This window comes from Theobroma cacao, chromosome 5, assembly GCF_053813885.1.
Source record: "Theobroma cacao isolate CCN51 chromosome 5, ASM5381388v1, whole genome shotgun sequence".
Taxonomy (NCBI): domain Eukaryota; kingdom Viridiplantae; phylum Streptophyta; class Magnoliopsida; order Malvales; family Malvaceae; genus Theobroma; species Theobroma cacao.
This window is the reverse complement of record NC_142643.1, coordinates 773,542-789,168: the sequence shown is the minus strand read 5'-3', so window position 1 is coordinate 789,168 and position 15,627 is coordinate 773,542. Positions and strand designations below refer to the sequence as shown.

The window sequence follows — 15,627 nt, the reverse complement described above, 5'->3', positions numbered from 1 at the left end:
TTCCTATCACAAGTATTCATATCTAAATAAATTTGTACCATCCTAGCAATGCTGCTTGTGTAATAAAAAGAGGGTGATCTGATATATTGTTACTGGCTTTTCATGTAAGCTTGTAAAGCATCAATTCTATTGCAATTTTCTATAAAAAAAACAAAGAAAAATTGTATTGCTAAGAACAAAATAAATTTATTAGATATATGACGTAAAATTACAAATTCATTGAATGAGTCTGTTTCAATTTTAAGATTTGTCCTGGGATTCTTTTTGTCCTCCTTGAGCTTGAAACTTCCTTGGTTTTATTCTCTTCATCGGGTCAAGCAGACACAAACAAACAACAAACATGAGCACAGCCACCAGCCATGCCAATGGCCATCGTGGCATATTGTCCATTGGGCTTAAATGATAGGTGACCACTGACTTGGGTAAAACTGCGAGCGTGGAATGGGCTGATTTTGGTCCATAGCTGGTGTCGTGACAACACAGTCAAAAGTTTGAGGCTAAGCAAGCAATGTGTAACACATGCCTGCCGACGGGTAGTTACATTGTATCGGCCTTCTGTTCATAGCCAAACCAAACCACATTAATTCAACATTGTAGTGCTGTAAGTTAAAAGCAAATTAAGACAAGAAGCTGCCAGTTAGGCATGGTCTTAGATATTATCGGGATAACGGGAGATCAGTGAATGAACCCTAACATTTTCCAAATAATGGAAGAGATATATAAGCACGTGCCCTTTTCCATAAACATACTAAAGGAAGCAGTGAATGAATTTGTCTAACAGGGTACTAGCATAGACAAGTAAGTCTACAACACTAGGTATAAATTAAAGTATTCTGACTGATCCTCCTCACAACATAGCTAAAGTTTGCCTTTTATGAAATTAATATACCGTCGTGCTATATATATATATATATAGTACCTTATTATAATAAACTTTACTGCAGTACCCATTCCGCAGTGATCAGTGAATGCTTTGACAAATCGATTTATTAATAGCTATTTATGTGTATCTCTGCCTACCACAACCACATAAAGAAAAATAAAGAGACAACTTGGGGGAAAGTTTGAAAGCTTTTAAAAAACGTGCCATGGTGGTACTTGGAAATGGGGTGTTAAATGTGGAACGAGTCAAAAAGGCCAAAACATAAAGGACTTGTAACGTAATGGACATGACATTAATACAAAGAGGAAAATTTGAGTAAGGCAAAAGGACTACTGTAAAGGGCAAAAGCGAGAGAGAAGGAACAGCAACGTATATAGTACTTTTCTGTTTATGCTTTGCCCATCCTAGCAAGATCGAAAGTGGAGACGACCTGGGTGACCTTTTAGATATATGCGGTGTGTTTGCTGACTCATGGAAAATGTTTCAAAGCATAAGAGCCACAATTATTTTTGTACCCTCTGCTATAGCACTGGTCAAAGCTGAGACCATCGAAAGAGTTAGGTTTTAATTCGTACGGATTCGAAATTGATTTACGTATGTTTACGTCTAAATTCGTTATTTTTTTAGTATAAATATATTATATATACATATTTATCATGAAATCAAATATCGGTATATATCTCTTGATTGTATTGAATTTTATCCACGTGGAGCTGTCGTTAACGTTTTAAAATATCCAAGGCAACTAATCTGGATGGTATTTAATTTGTTTAAAAATTGACATCCCCAATTTCGAAGAAAGAGCGATGTTGTCGCCTGTTGTACTGCCCCAATGGTGGTTCACATTGTCATTATTATATGCTAATGGACATCTTGGGTTGGTTGTTTTCGATATACTACTTTAAGCAAAAGCTGTATATAGCCCATGTGATGGAAATTCATATAAAGAAAATTAATAGGTGTGAGGGAAAACATGGAACTCATTGCAGCTTCATTTTCCAACTAAATTCAAACCAAACCAAACCACAATTATTCAGTCCAAATTATCAAGTGGGGGCAGCATTTTTCTTGGTATCTTCTCGTGGCAATTCATTGTCTGCCTAACTTGAAAAATCTGAAAAAGAAAGAAAGAAAGAAAGAAAGACGTTTAGCTGTCTTTATTCAATCCAAATCTTAAACCCAGGAAGAAGCAGCTAGCTTACTAGCTTTATGCATGTGCAAGAGACTGCATGCTTCTTGAGTGTACTCGTATACTAAAGGAATAGAGAGAAAGAATTGTAGGGTGAGAAGTTGGTGAAATGTTCTAATCATATACGTAATTATCAATTTGTTTCTTAGATTAGTCCAGGCAACTACTCCAATTTTACAAGCCAAGGCGATTTTTCTTTAAAAAAGACAATGGGATATTTATCTATATTATGATTCTAGAAAGGAAAGAATTTATTACAAGAACTATAAATTAAGGAATAGATCTCATATAAACAAAGATATTATAAAAATGTAAAGAAATTCTTTCTGTTCATCTGCGATTGAGATTGTCTCTTTAAAAATGTATTTGAGAGATAAGTCAAAAATTCTGTTATTGTAACTTTTAATATGATTAGGGATTTTGCAAACATTTTTAATATAAAGAAATAAGAGGTGACAATTATCTCACTAGGTTGGTCATTTGATAGATTCTATTAATTTATAACACAAGTGAGCAAAGGCAGCCATCACAGATTGGTTTTCTGCTACCAAAATTGACACAGACAACAAGTTTTATCCACATCCACTTTATCACTTAGGCTCCTTTTGACTCAGGCAACAATTTTGAATAAAAGGGCATCAAGAATTTATAATATGATATGACACAAATTAATATTGCTTCTTGAAATGCTTGCATACAGTAATCTTTTCACATGATCATGTAAAGCTTCAAATTAGCTGATTATAGTACTTTCAGAAGCTCTATATTTAGGTTGGAGAGGCTTGGGAGTATTATTTAAATGTAAGCGATTGGTACACATCACACAAGTACTATGTATGGAGACTATCTATTGGATTTCAAGGATTCAACTTGCGCTTTGCCACATGGACCCTTGGTCCTGATGTAAAGTCTGTACTCATCAAACGTCATGGGATTATACAGAGCCGGCCGGTCCTTACTCACTAGCTCCTTGGCTGGTTCGATGAGTAAATCACTCTTTGGGTTGTAGAAGAAAGCTAGGGAGACTCGATCTTTTGCTGAATTCACGATTACCCTGTGTTCAACACTCTTGTAAATTCCATTGCTCAGCACCTGAACGTGTTTCATGAAACCTATGATCAGCTTTCTTTTGCTCTTGAAACATGGGGCAATAATAATACAGAAGAAATTGGAGTGACAATCCTAGAGAGAAAGATCAGAAACCTGAAGCTGGTCTCCAACGTTGACAATGAAAGCATTAGGAACAGGCTTCACGGTGATCCACTTGCCATTCTTACAAACTTGGAGTCCAGCTACGTCGTGATCAGGCAGGAGAATGGTCATGGCACCAGGGTCTGAGTGTGAGGAAAGACCTAGGGTAAGGTCAGGCTGAGGACACTTTGGATAGAAGTTGACCCTTAAACAGGCACCGATGTCTTCTCCACCGAAGGCTTTCTGCAGGTAATCTTCTGGCAGTCCAAGATTTGTTGACATCGCCTTCAGCAGCCTTCCACACAGTTTTACAACTTCAGCACCATATTCTGCTACCAGTTCCCTGCATCCAGATGTGAACAGCTAATGATTAGTAAATTCTGCTACCAGTTCCCTGCATGTTTAAGGTTAAAGCTCTCTCCATTCGTACATGTTACATAAAACAGTAGAAAACAAATACCCTTTTCATTTTCAACAAAGTTGGGTCTACTATTTTGGTCGGGGATTAATATTTTAACCTGAATTTCTTTCTTTTTCCTTCCTTTTTCTGTTGTGAATTGTAAGCAAACTTGAAAACGACCAACACTCCTTTGCATGTGAAGTTGCAACTAATTAACTTTTGGTAAGGTTAGGAAAGATTCGAGGGTCAAAACCATCTCCATTGGATCGATGCAGGCCGTGCGATTTGGATATGGATTTGCTTTTTAATCATTCCATTTTGACTTCATGAAATCGTTTCCCTACCCTTAGAATTTTTGTCTTCTTTAATTATTGCCTTCAAAAGAGGAGATCAAAGTTGATCAATTAACCTCAGTCAATATGGGGGTGTTTATATCGTGAGACATCAGTTGCAACCCGGGCCAAATCTAAGATTATTGGTCAGTTGACCGAATCCCACTGTCCTAGTTTTTGTTCTCTTGGCAGATGTAAGAAAAGAGAAAGAATCTCTTTTCGTGCAGAGAGACAGGAACAAAAAGAAAACATCAACGTAAATAAAACATCATGGTATCACGTTTTGTAAAAAGATAAAATAAACAATGAGGCAGGCAGGGGGTGCAGACCTGCAAGATGACGGTTGTGCAGGCCACTTGCTTTGATTCCTCGACGAAACCGGCATGAAGTGAAGAAAAAAGTAATCGCTCCAATCCAGAATCGCTCCTTTCTCTACTCCCAAGCGACTGCCGTACCCTTCATAGGTACTTGGCTCGTTGGCATACCCTTGCTTCACTTCAAGCGGCAGGCTGAAGAATCGACGCCACACCTCTCGGATGCGCCTCATCAGCTCGTGGCTAACCCCATGGTTCACCGCCTGGAAGAAACCCCAGTCCCGGCACGTGCTGGAGATGCATCTCAAGGTCTCCTCCCGCAGGGCTAGGTCTTTCCCGAACAGGTTCTGGAGATCAACGACAGGAATGTCAACATGTTCTTCGATTTTGGAACATGTTTTCAGGCCAGGCCTGTCGGTTAGCGGCTTGATGTATCGCTCTGGAATGGCACGTATCCCACTGTCAGACAGAGACTGAACTCGAACCACCGGCTCAGGCCAACTCTGGAGACAATTCATTCTCTTCTTCTGTTTATATAATTTCAGGGTTTTCTTTCTTGAACAACCCAGACCCTAAAAACAAACGAAAAACCAGAAAAGGAGAAGGATAGAGAGTGTTAGAAGAAAGCAGAGCTTGTCTGCTTATATAGCTTCGCTGATGGTGAAAAGAAGAGAGGGACTGAAGGGGTTTATATAAGGATTGGAGGGAAACAATTTCGGCGCCGTGATGGAGTTGATTAGCTCATTACCGTAAATAAAAAGTAGGAAAGCAAGTACATGTGCTGAATATTCAGTGAAGAAAAGTGAATGGAAAGAAACAAGATAGCTTAGAATTTGATTTATCTTTCAAGAAAATCATTAAGCAGCAGGCACAAGGCTAGTGGCTGATACAGAGATGGAATGTGTTGGAAAGATGGAGAAGTAGGCTTATAGATTAATAGAGCAGTGGACTTGTGCTGGAACAAAACAGAGAGAGAGAGAGAGAGAGAGAGAGCGAATGATTTTTGCTTTTTTGACTCTGCCGAGTGGGCAGCAAACAAAATTAGGGCAGGTTCCTATTTTATTTCTTGCACGTGTGTTTTATGAGAAAGACAGCAACTCTCTCTCATGTCTTTGGCCAACTGTAATTGTCAAATGTGTACGTGGCAATCCTAGATAGTGCGGCAATGGTCCATGTACTTTGTAGGCAAAAAAACAAAAAAAGAGAGAGAGAGAGAGAAAAATACTTTTCCTGGTGGAGTTTGGGGGATTTGGAACTTGGATTTTGGAATTTCTTTTCCTTTTATTGGAAGGAAATCAAGGACTTGAGATGGAAAAAGAAATCCACTCACCAACTTGGTATTTGAGGCACAATTTCATTAAGTAATGTAATTACCTAATGAGCTCTACACAACAAGTCCATTATTGATTTTGGTTTCTTTGTGATTCACATTTATGGTTGATAGAATAAACATGATAAAAAGGTTAAAATTCGTCATTATTTTTTGATAAAATTAAAAATGTAATAATCATTACAGGAAAATATCATATTAAATAAATCGAGTTTAATTTTTAAAAAAGTCATATACATATTTATTATTGAACCAAATATCTTAATTTGGACATAACATTTACTGTACGTATGCAATGAAGTCAATTAAGTTTACTTCAATCAATCAATCAATCAATTGAAAAGAAAAAGAGAGAACCAAGAGTTTATATAAGAAAGTACTGGAAATCTCAATTATAAAAATAGGTTTCTCTTGCATTTTTCATATGATACATCATATGGTCCCAATGTTCATCCTTAACATTATTGATTAGTGATTAAAACCGAAAGCAAAGCAAGTTCAAATCAATGCCAGAAAAGACAATCAAATCAATTGGAAAATGGCTGGCAAGCTTTCCTTTCATTGAATTATTTTTATTTCCCTTAAGATTTCAATGACATAAAACGTGGGTTTTGGCCATGCCGCAGCTTTGATCACGATTTGGCAGAACATGAATCTTGCGTGATGGTTCTGTGAAAACTAATCAATAATGAGTTTCAAAAAGTCTGCGCCCCAAAAAATCCAAAGCCTTTGGATAACTATGCCGACATGCAAAGGAAACCAATAAAAAAAAAAAAAAAGAAACATCATGATTAATTAATTCTCTCTTAACTTACTTTACATATGCACATGAAGTTCATAAGAGAAACATACATATCCTTGTCAGACCACTGCTGGCCAAACCGACATTATGTATATCCTAAATTCATTGTTTGGTCGACTTGTTCTTGGCCACAGAATTCATCTGATATCCTCTTCAACCTGTCTAGTCTAGTTCTTTTTTCTGTCCTTTTCTTCTTCGTAGAGTGAAAAATCAATCGACATTGGAATCTTCATCAATAGAGAATTCCTAATAAAAAATATCTCGGGATATATAGTGTTATTCATTACTGATGTATAATTTAATAAAAAAAAATTTATTAATAAAAATATAACGTCAAATCAAATGAGTCGGTGTTAAAATTTTTAGACAAAAATTTCCTTCAAAAATATGTAAGCGAAGGGGAATCCTCTATAAATGTTGGAAGGTGGCATGAAGAATTAGTTCGGATGCTTTCCTTCTTCTAAATCTTATCCAATTGTTGAAAGGAATAATAATTACAATAATAATAAGAAGAAAAATAAAGTCTAATGGGTTTTGAAAGATGGGAATACATTATACATGTACCTTTCCCTCTCCTGGTCCTTTAACCTAAGGCAAAGTGGGCAAGGCTGTAGATTCCATATTCCTCCCTCCTTCCTTCACTTCAAAAGTAAACTTATAACACCTAAAAGAAACCTTGTTGGCTTATTGGTATTCTCTTTTGCATTTGCTTGATCAATTTGAATTTTGCTATTAAAAGGTAAATTACATTCAATGAACAAGTATTACCTTTTAGAAATACCCGAAATGAAATCGTTTTTTTAAACATTTAATATTCTTATTTTTATTTATAATATAAATTTATTTTTCATTGACTTTAAAAAAAAAAAAAAAAAAAGCACCAAATTTTATAGTATCACAAAGGCCAACACATGTCTTCTTCTATAAAGCGGTTGTGGTGGCCATATACTTATTTATTGCTTAATAGGTCCATGCATCTCATTTGATATGGATGGGTCACCTGACGTGAAAAACATTCATTTTTGGTGTAGCTTTAGGCCGACATGATCTGCACCCTTATTTATTAATTCTTTTTAATCACTTAAAAGTTTTGATTCCATGATTTTTCATTTTCCAAATTTCCATTTTTACGTAAAAGATCATGAATTAGAAATCATCTTTTGTTACAGAATCAATGTATCCTAACGATTGTTCAAGAAAAAAATTAGGTCAAAATACCTAAAAAGTCCCTATATTCATGTATTTTGTTCAATTTAATCCATGTACTCAAAATCGTAACATTTTTATCCTTTAATTTTGAAAATTGTTTCAATTTAGTCCCTCCTTCTAACTACATCTAATTTTACCTTTTAAATTAAAAGATGACATCAATAATGACATCAACGCTGACGTGACATATTTTGATGACGTGGTACCTTCACGATGACGTGGCATGACACGTGATACCGACATGATGACTGGGCAGTGCCATCATTGGAACTAAATTTTGTGCTACGTCATAAGAATTAAATTGAATAAAAATATATAGTATAGAGACTAAATTGAACATAAATGAAATGTTGAGGGACTAAATTAAAAAATATTTAAAAAATGTAAATCTTTAAGTAGATGATAGATATATTTATTAATAAGCCAAATATTTAAGTTTAAAAGATTTATGGTGTTAAAAAATATATATAAATATTTCTTGATTATTTGATTCTAAAATATGTATATTAATTTATCTTTTTTGCAAAAATTAAGTTTAAATTCTCCTTTTATAAAAAAATTTTATACCTAAAGTCGAATTTAGATGAATAACTTACATTATGTTGAAATAAAATAATATAAAATAACTAAATAAATTCTTTTTTCTTCTATTTATAATAGTATAAAAGTTTAAAATTTATTTGACTTAATTTTTAACTTAAGCTGAATTCAAATTAACAAAATAAGTTGATTTAGTTACAACTTTCACAATTTACAAAAAACTATTCTTTTGGAATTATTCAACTCTTACCCAATTTATCTTTTATTTAATTTTACTCAAAATTTTTTATAAAACTATTTTATTTAACTTCAAATACTACAATCAAATTCTGCTAAATTTAAATTTAAATTATTAATTTGGATCTACAAAAAATTTGTAAATACAAAATAAAATTATACAAATATTTACAATTATATTTAACTCTATCAACCATAAATACAATCTTTAATCGAGAAAATTTCAACCTAAAAAATATAACTTGAAATATTAAACAAAATAAAAACATAAAAAATAAATAAAAAATTGAAGAGGTGGAATAACTCAAATTATATATTGTAATAAAAGGTCTGTAATGCCCAAATTAAGCAAGTTAGAAAGAAGAATTATTTTTACAATCATCGCTAACTTCATATCTCCCTTCTTTATTATTTTAAAAGAAAAACTAAATCAATTTATTTTGCTAATTTGAGTTTAGCTCAAGTTAAAACTAAATCAAATAAATTTCAAATTTTTGTACTATTATAAATAAAATAAAAAAAATTATTTAGTCTTTTTATATTATTTTATTCTAACATAATGTGAGTTATTCATCTGAATTTGACTTTAGGTATGAATTTTTTTTAAATTTTTTTATAAAAAGAGAATTCAAACTTAATTTTTGTAAAAAAAAATAAATTAATGTATATATTTTAGAATCAAATAATCAAGCAAGAAAATATTTATATATATTTTTAACACCATAAATTTTTTATACTTAAATATTTGGTTTATTAATCATCTACTTAAATATTACATTTTTTAAATATTTTTTCAATTTAGTCCCTCAACATCTCAATTTTATTTAATTTAGTCTCTATATTATATATTTTTATTCAATCTACTCCTCATAATGTGACACAAAAAATTTTTTTGAAAATTTTTTGATTTGCCACGTTAGCACGTTGATGTCACGTCATCAAGTCGATGCCACGTGACATACCACGTCATCAAAATATGTCGCATCAATGCTGATGTCACTATTGACATCATCTTTTTAACTGCAAAATTGGATGTTGTTAGAGAGAAAGACTAAATTGAAGCAATTATTAAAATTAAAGGACTAAAATGTTACAATTTTGAGTATAAAGATTAAATTAAACAAAATGTATGGTACAAAGACTTTTCAAGTATTTTGACTAAAAAATTAAGTTAAACTGAAATCTAGAGATATTTTTGACCATATTACGATAAAATAAAGTATATTAACAAAAGAAAAGTCAATAATGCATAATGGTGTGATTATTTTGGACAATACCTATAATTTAGATTCAATAAAAGCAGCAATAAAGTATTTCACTTTCCATAAGAAGAGAAAATTAATTTTTTATAAGAATGTGATCGAACATGCTCGTATATATGTGTTATAAGTGCCATTCATTAGGAGTAAATTATACTGATAGACTTATATTATTTATAATTTAAAATTTTGGATGAATTACATTTTCATATTGTATGATTTTTTAATATTTTTATCACTTATTCATATAATCATGAATCCTATTATACAAAAAAAAAAATACTATTGTAAGTGTTTTCTTAATTAATTGGCATCGAACCAAGACTTGTTTAAACATTGTCGTAACGTGCGGGTCCGGGAACCCGACCGTCAGACGTGATGTGAAAACTCTAAATAAAACTAAGAGTCGCCACCAATCTTTTTTACTAGGTGCGATTGGTCACTTATTGACTCGATTCTAATCGATGAAACTTTAAATTAATTTTAAGCCCACCGAAAAAAATCTTAAACTGGTCTACGATTTTCTAGATTTAGGCTCGGGAGTACGGTTACGCTCGGGGAATGACTAGCACCCCTGGACACCCTTTCCATGAATGGTACTATTCTTAGATTATCCTATTAGGCTTTAATTTTTAAATTCGTTATATTTTCTTAGTTATTATTCACTTATTTTATTTCCTATTTAACCTAAAATAGAATGCAAATGTGAGGCAAGATGAAATGTATGGTGTGAGATAAAAAATACCGAACGAATAACCTTTTATCGAAGATATTTTCCTGAATCCGCCCATCATACTGGTGAGACTCGAGGTATTCTCTCACCTAGGGAATTATCCAAGAAATCCGCCTTCGCAAATTCAACGAATAATTCTCATCATCGGAGTTATCATACGTTTTTCTTTAAAAATAATGTTTTCGTGCACAATAGACCTAATATGAGTCAAAACCATTTATTAAAGATATTTTTCGAGTCCTCTCATCATACTGGTGGGATCTTGGGACACATCTTCACTTAGGGAACTTTTCGAGGGATACCCGCCTTCGTAAGATCCTAGGAAGATCCCATCATCGGGGCTTAAACTCAAAAAAAAATATATTTATATGCAATGATATGCATGATGCAACGTATATATGTGCTATACTAATGCAATTATCTATTTTTTTTATTTATTATTATTTAATTATTATTTTCATTTTATTTTTTTATTATCACATTTTTCTATTTTTTCTTCTTATTATTTTTTGTAGGCAATCTTTTATTCAAACTTGATGCCTAAAATTTTATATCTACGTTTAATTCCATTTTTTACTTTCTATTTTTTTTTACATAACAATTTATTTATCTCTAGTTTATACCACTAGATATTTAATGTTTGATTTTTTAAATTATTTATTGTTTTGGAATTTCCTTGTTGATAGTTTATACTACTTGCCTATTTATTTAATGTTATGGGTTTTACCTTTCCATACATTTATTATTATATATTTTTTGTTATTATCATTTTATTTTTTATTTATTCTTTGATATTATTTATGATTTGTCTATTTATTATTTTTTATTTATATTATATATTTTTTAAGATTTTGTGTTGTTAAAATTTTTATTTATAAAAATAAATATTTCGGGATCTCGAAATCGAGGCTCTCCCATCGTATTGGTGGAGCCTTAATTCAGATTCCGAACCTAGAGAAAATGGGCCCGGGATTGCGACTTCTCGCGTCCCGACCGACCATCCCATCATCGGTATATTATACTTGTAGTTAATATCATGGTATTTTTTTAGAGTTAATTTTCTAAGATTGATTCTCATACCTATTTTATTATAACTATTCTAATAGTTAATCTAATAATTTCCAATTTTTTAATTTAATATATATATTTTAGCCTATTATTTATTTGTTTCATTTATTTTATATTCATTATTTATTTCCATCTACATTTCTCTAAAAAACACATCCCAATTTGCAATTTATCATTATTCTTTCTTTTATATATATATATATATATATATATGTATATACTTCACTTACCTAACTCCATATATTTTTATAAATAAATATTCATCTAAGTTTAAATTCTCTTTATGGCTAAAACATATTTAAAACATTTTTTTGTTATTTTGCTATTATTATTATTATATTATTATTATATTTGTTTTAATTTCTTAACCCTAAAATATCACCTAAAATTTTTAAAATATTATATTGGAGTAATTTAAATTCACACTATATCATCAAATAATAGATCTTTCACAAAATAAAAATAGGTCAGACCTAAATGGCTTAAATCACAACTAGTCCACAAACATAAAGAGGAATGATTTACCTCTCTGAGCTAGGACTGGCCTAAGTTACACAACTTGCAAAAAGGCACCCAAACTTGTAGCACCGACCCACCAAGCTTCAAACAGTTTGTTCCAACTGCACCCTTGGAGCAACAAACGGCGTCGTTGGGCTTAGCGGGGTTCTTCTTTTTTCTTCTTTTTTTTTTTGATCTTCACTTCTCCTTCTTCTTCCCAATCGACAGCTCCCTCTCTTCCCTCTCTACCGTTGCTCGACCTGTCTCTCCCCTCTCTTCCCTGCGTCGACAACTACTCCTTGGCCAGACAGCCCTAAAAACAAGACCCCTCTTGTTGCAGCCGATCAGCTCTTCAACTCTCCTTTTTTGGGGGACCGATCAGCTCTCTCACTCTCACTCCCTATCCTATGATGGCACAACGCTCCTTTAAACCCACTACTGCCGCTGGTCGGGGACTCGCAGGCTACCCAAAATCCCTCCAAAAAACTCCCAAAAATCCACCATAGAACAAACAGACTCAAAAAAAAAAAATCCCCAAAACAAAGAAAACCTCTCTCATCCCTCACCCATTGTGTATTTTTTTGTATATTTTTTGTATATTTTTTTTATTGTGGATGGGTTTCTTGGTTGCTAGACTAGGGATTTGCTTTGCAGGTTGCTAGGGATTTTTCTAGGTTTTTTTTTATTTGCAGGTTGTGGCCCTCCTCCGTGGGTGCTACAGTACTCCCTTTATATCGGGTTAAAGGGGGCATGCTCCCACTACCCTGCCGATGCGAATTTTTCGCGTCTGGCAAGGTGAAGGTGGCGCTTGGCAGGGTGCAGACGCACCCTGCCAGTCGTACCTCTCCTTTCCTTTGTTTTAATTATTTACATATTTTATATAGTTTATATTTATATATTTATTTTTTATTTTATTATTATTTTTTTAGTGACTACAAACATATGCAAAGGAGGGGATGGCAACCTTTGGACATGAAAAGAAAGAGTTAGAGAAACTAAGATAAAGATATGAAACAGGTAGAAGAATAATTCAACAAATGACAACATAATTTATGTATTACCGTAATTACATGTTGAAATTGTAAAGTGATCATGTAGGGTTCACGAGTAATTCATTTTATTTCTAATTTTTAAGATTTTGCATTGATTTTATGTCATGTCTTGAGTGACAAAAGCTTTTATATTTTAACGTAAGAGATGATATCTTCAAATTAATCTTTATATCATCAACAAAATACTAAAATACCAGTCCAATTAAGTAAAGTTTGATCTTATGATTATTCCTTTATATCTTTTCGCTCCTTTTTGTTCTAATCTCATTCCAGCACTACTGTTATTTTCTTTGTATTTAGTATCTTTTGTTTATTTGGATTTACATGTTTGTAGTGTATGAATTAATCAAAATAGAATTTCAAAATTTTACCTTTACCCCGTTTTTTTTTTCTCGAAAAAAAATTATGATCACGTGATTTTAAATCAACCCGTGCATACAAAAAATTATATAATTTTACTATCAGAAAAATAAATTGATGAATAAAATATTTTTATTTTAATTAATTTAATTAAAATTCTTATATCCTAATACAATTTTAATGAAGAAAATAAGAAAAAACAGAAGAAACTGAACTTTTTGAGGTATTAATAACGTGTCAAATATTGGCAGAAAAGGAGAAAAAGCTATAAACTTCACAACTACGTGACCATTATAACGTCACCTTCCCTTCCCCCACCACCTTTCATTGTCTTCAACTCTTGCTTTCCATTACCGGTACTTGACTTTGTGTATTCCATTTTTCATTTTTATTTTCAATTATTTTTTTATTCATTTATACCCTAAATAAAAAATATATTTACACGTGATTAAAATGATATGTCAACGAACGAAGAAAAAAATCATGAGAAAAGATTGAATTTTGAACATATAACACGAGTTGCTGCGTTACGATTTTTCTTGTTTTTCTGGTGGAAAATACTTATAACTCAATTGATAATCTCCTTAGTTTGCTAAATCATTACATTCATATTAACTTTCAGCATAATAGTTATAGCATTAATTTGTTTGCTTTCCTCAAAGGAAGTAAAAAAAAGTACCCTTGATTATATGGATGGCATGTTTTCAAAAGAATGCCCTAGAGATATTGAGCTAGTCAGCTTTGCATTAATCAATTTGCTGCCTGCTTTCAAGAGGGACTTAAAGCTCATGCACGTAATCTATAATGTATTTTATTTCTATGATTAAAAACAACTTATTTCTAGCAAAAATTAAGTACAAAGACGGTCGGTTAAACAATTAGATAACTTACTTAATTTCAAATCCTTCATCGAAGTTATGGAAAAAAATGAAATTTAAATGTATTTAAAGTATTCATATTGAAAAACAAGCTAGGGTACATGTTGATTTTGATTGCAATGATCTGTATGGTTTATATTGCGCTACACTTTTTGTAGATATATGTCATCATATCATGAGTCTTATTCAAAAATAAAGTAGGAAAAGAATAGAAGGGTCTCATTCTTTCCTCGATTTTCTTACATAGAACACCAAAATGATGCTAAAAACTGTCGATTTCCTTGTCCTTTTAACAAAATTATTTCAATGGGATTTCAATGTCTCGAAAAGCTGTATGGCACATGAAGTTTCCTCATAGAAATTGGTGGGTTTTGATGCATCATTTTCAGAAGTGAATGCTCCGTCCTTTGCGCAAACTTTTTTTGTCCAAAGTTTTCCTAGAGGAGTAGTGGACGACGAGTAGGGATCCAATCCATTGTGTGATTCTCTATGAAATTAAGGAACTACGTACTAATACATTGTTTCGGAATTGCTTTACGTAGAAAGATATTTCTTCATCAAGAAATGAATGTATCATCTTGTAGAGCATTGTTAAGGTATAAATATAAAATATTACTATTTAAAGTAGGGACCGATAATCCGATCTAATTGATTAATTTGTTCGTACAATTATTCTCTTTTAAGAGTATGCATTGGAAATTAAAAATTCATCAGACAATATAAATTTGACAATTTATTTTCGTTTTTAAGAATTTTTTGATAAATATCTCATCTTATACCGTATGTACCGAGCTCAAGACTCGAAATTCAACTCATTGTATTCTTGCAATTGGATCTTGTAGCAAGCAAAGGAGTGGAACATTTTGCATTGCAAAGGGAAGTCCGACAGTAAAACAAAGCTCTTGGAGTAAAAGTCCAAAGAAGCTTGCAGACAAACAAAAAAGGAAACTCATGCAACGTACATGTACTACTATTTATAGTGTCATATATTCTTTTTTTTTTTAAGAATATTTTACGATACAACAGTTAATTAAGAGAGACGAATTGTATCATTCACTTGAAAGATTTATTTGTTATTCTACAATGTTTTATTTTTCGGGTTTTTGTTATCTTTATGAATCTTAAGATTTAGACTCGATTTCTCTTGAAGATCATTATATGTTAATTGGTTTTTGAAGTAATAAACTCTATTAAATGTAAAGATGTAAACCTTTGACAAATGATAATCTAACTAATTAGGGAAAGAATAGGTATTAAAAGAAAAAGAAAAGCACAACACTGCACTGCACTGCTAATGTTTACTCTAGCTTCTACATGTTAATCAATTACAAGAACAAGTCCAGACAAGACAT

The 15,627-nt window shown here is 32.0% G+C and overlaps 1 protein-coding gene across 1 annotated transcript; it reads right to left on the bottom strand.

The window, feature by feature from the left end:
- Positions 1 to 2,717: 2,717 nt before the first annotated feature.
- LOC18597535 (jasmonate-induced oxygenase 4-like) lies at positions 2,718 to 5,278 on the bottom strand. The gene is made up of 3 exons (XM_007026623.3): positions 4,325 to 5,278; positions 3,276 to 3,606; positions 2,718 to 3,164 (listed from the first exon to the last, which is right to left on the bottom strand). The coding sequence occupies exons 1-3, from the start codon at positions 4,825 to 4,827 to the stop codon at positions 2,916 to 2,918; spliced, it is 1,083 nt and encodes a 360-aa protein (XP_007026685.3). The 5' UTR covers positions 4,828 to 5,278; the 3' UTR covers positions 2,718 to 2,915.
- Positions 5,279 to 15,627: the final 10,349 nt, after the last annotated feature.

What these genes read in the sequence shown, in the direction of transcription:
- LOC18597535 (XM_007026623.3), bottom strand. Translation starts at nt 4,827, where the DNA reads ATGAATTGTCTCCAGAGTTGGCCTGAGCCGGTGGTTCGAGTTCAGTCT. An exon ending in GCACAACCGTCATCTTGCAG is followed by an intron (nt 3,607 to 4,324) that starts GTCTGCACCCCC and finishes ATCTGGATGCAG; the next exon opens with GGAACTGGTAGCAGAATATG. An exon ending in ACGTTGGAGACCAGCTTCAG is followed by an intron (nt 3,165 to 3,275) that starts GTTTCTGATCTT and finishes AAACACGTTCAG; the next exon opens with GTGCTGAGCAATGGAATTTA.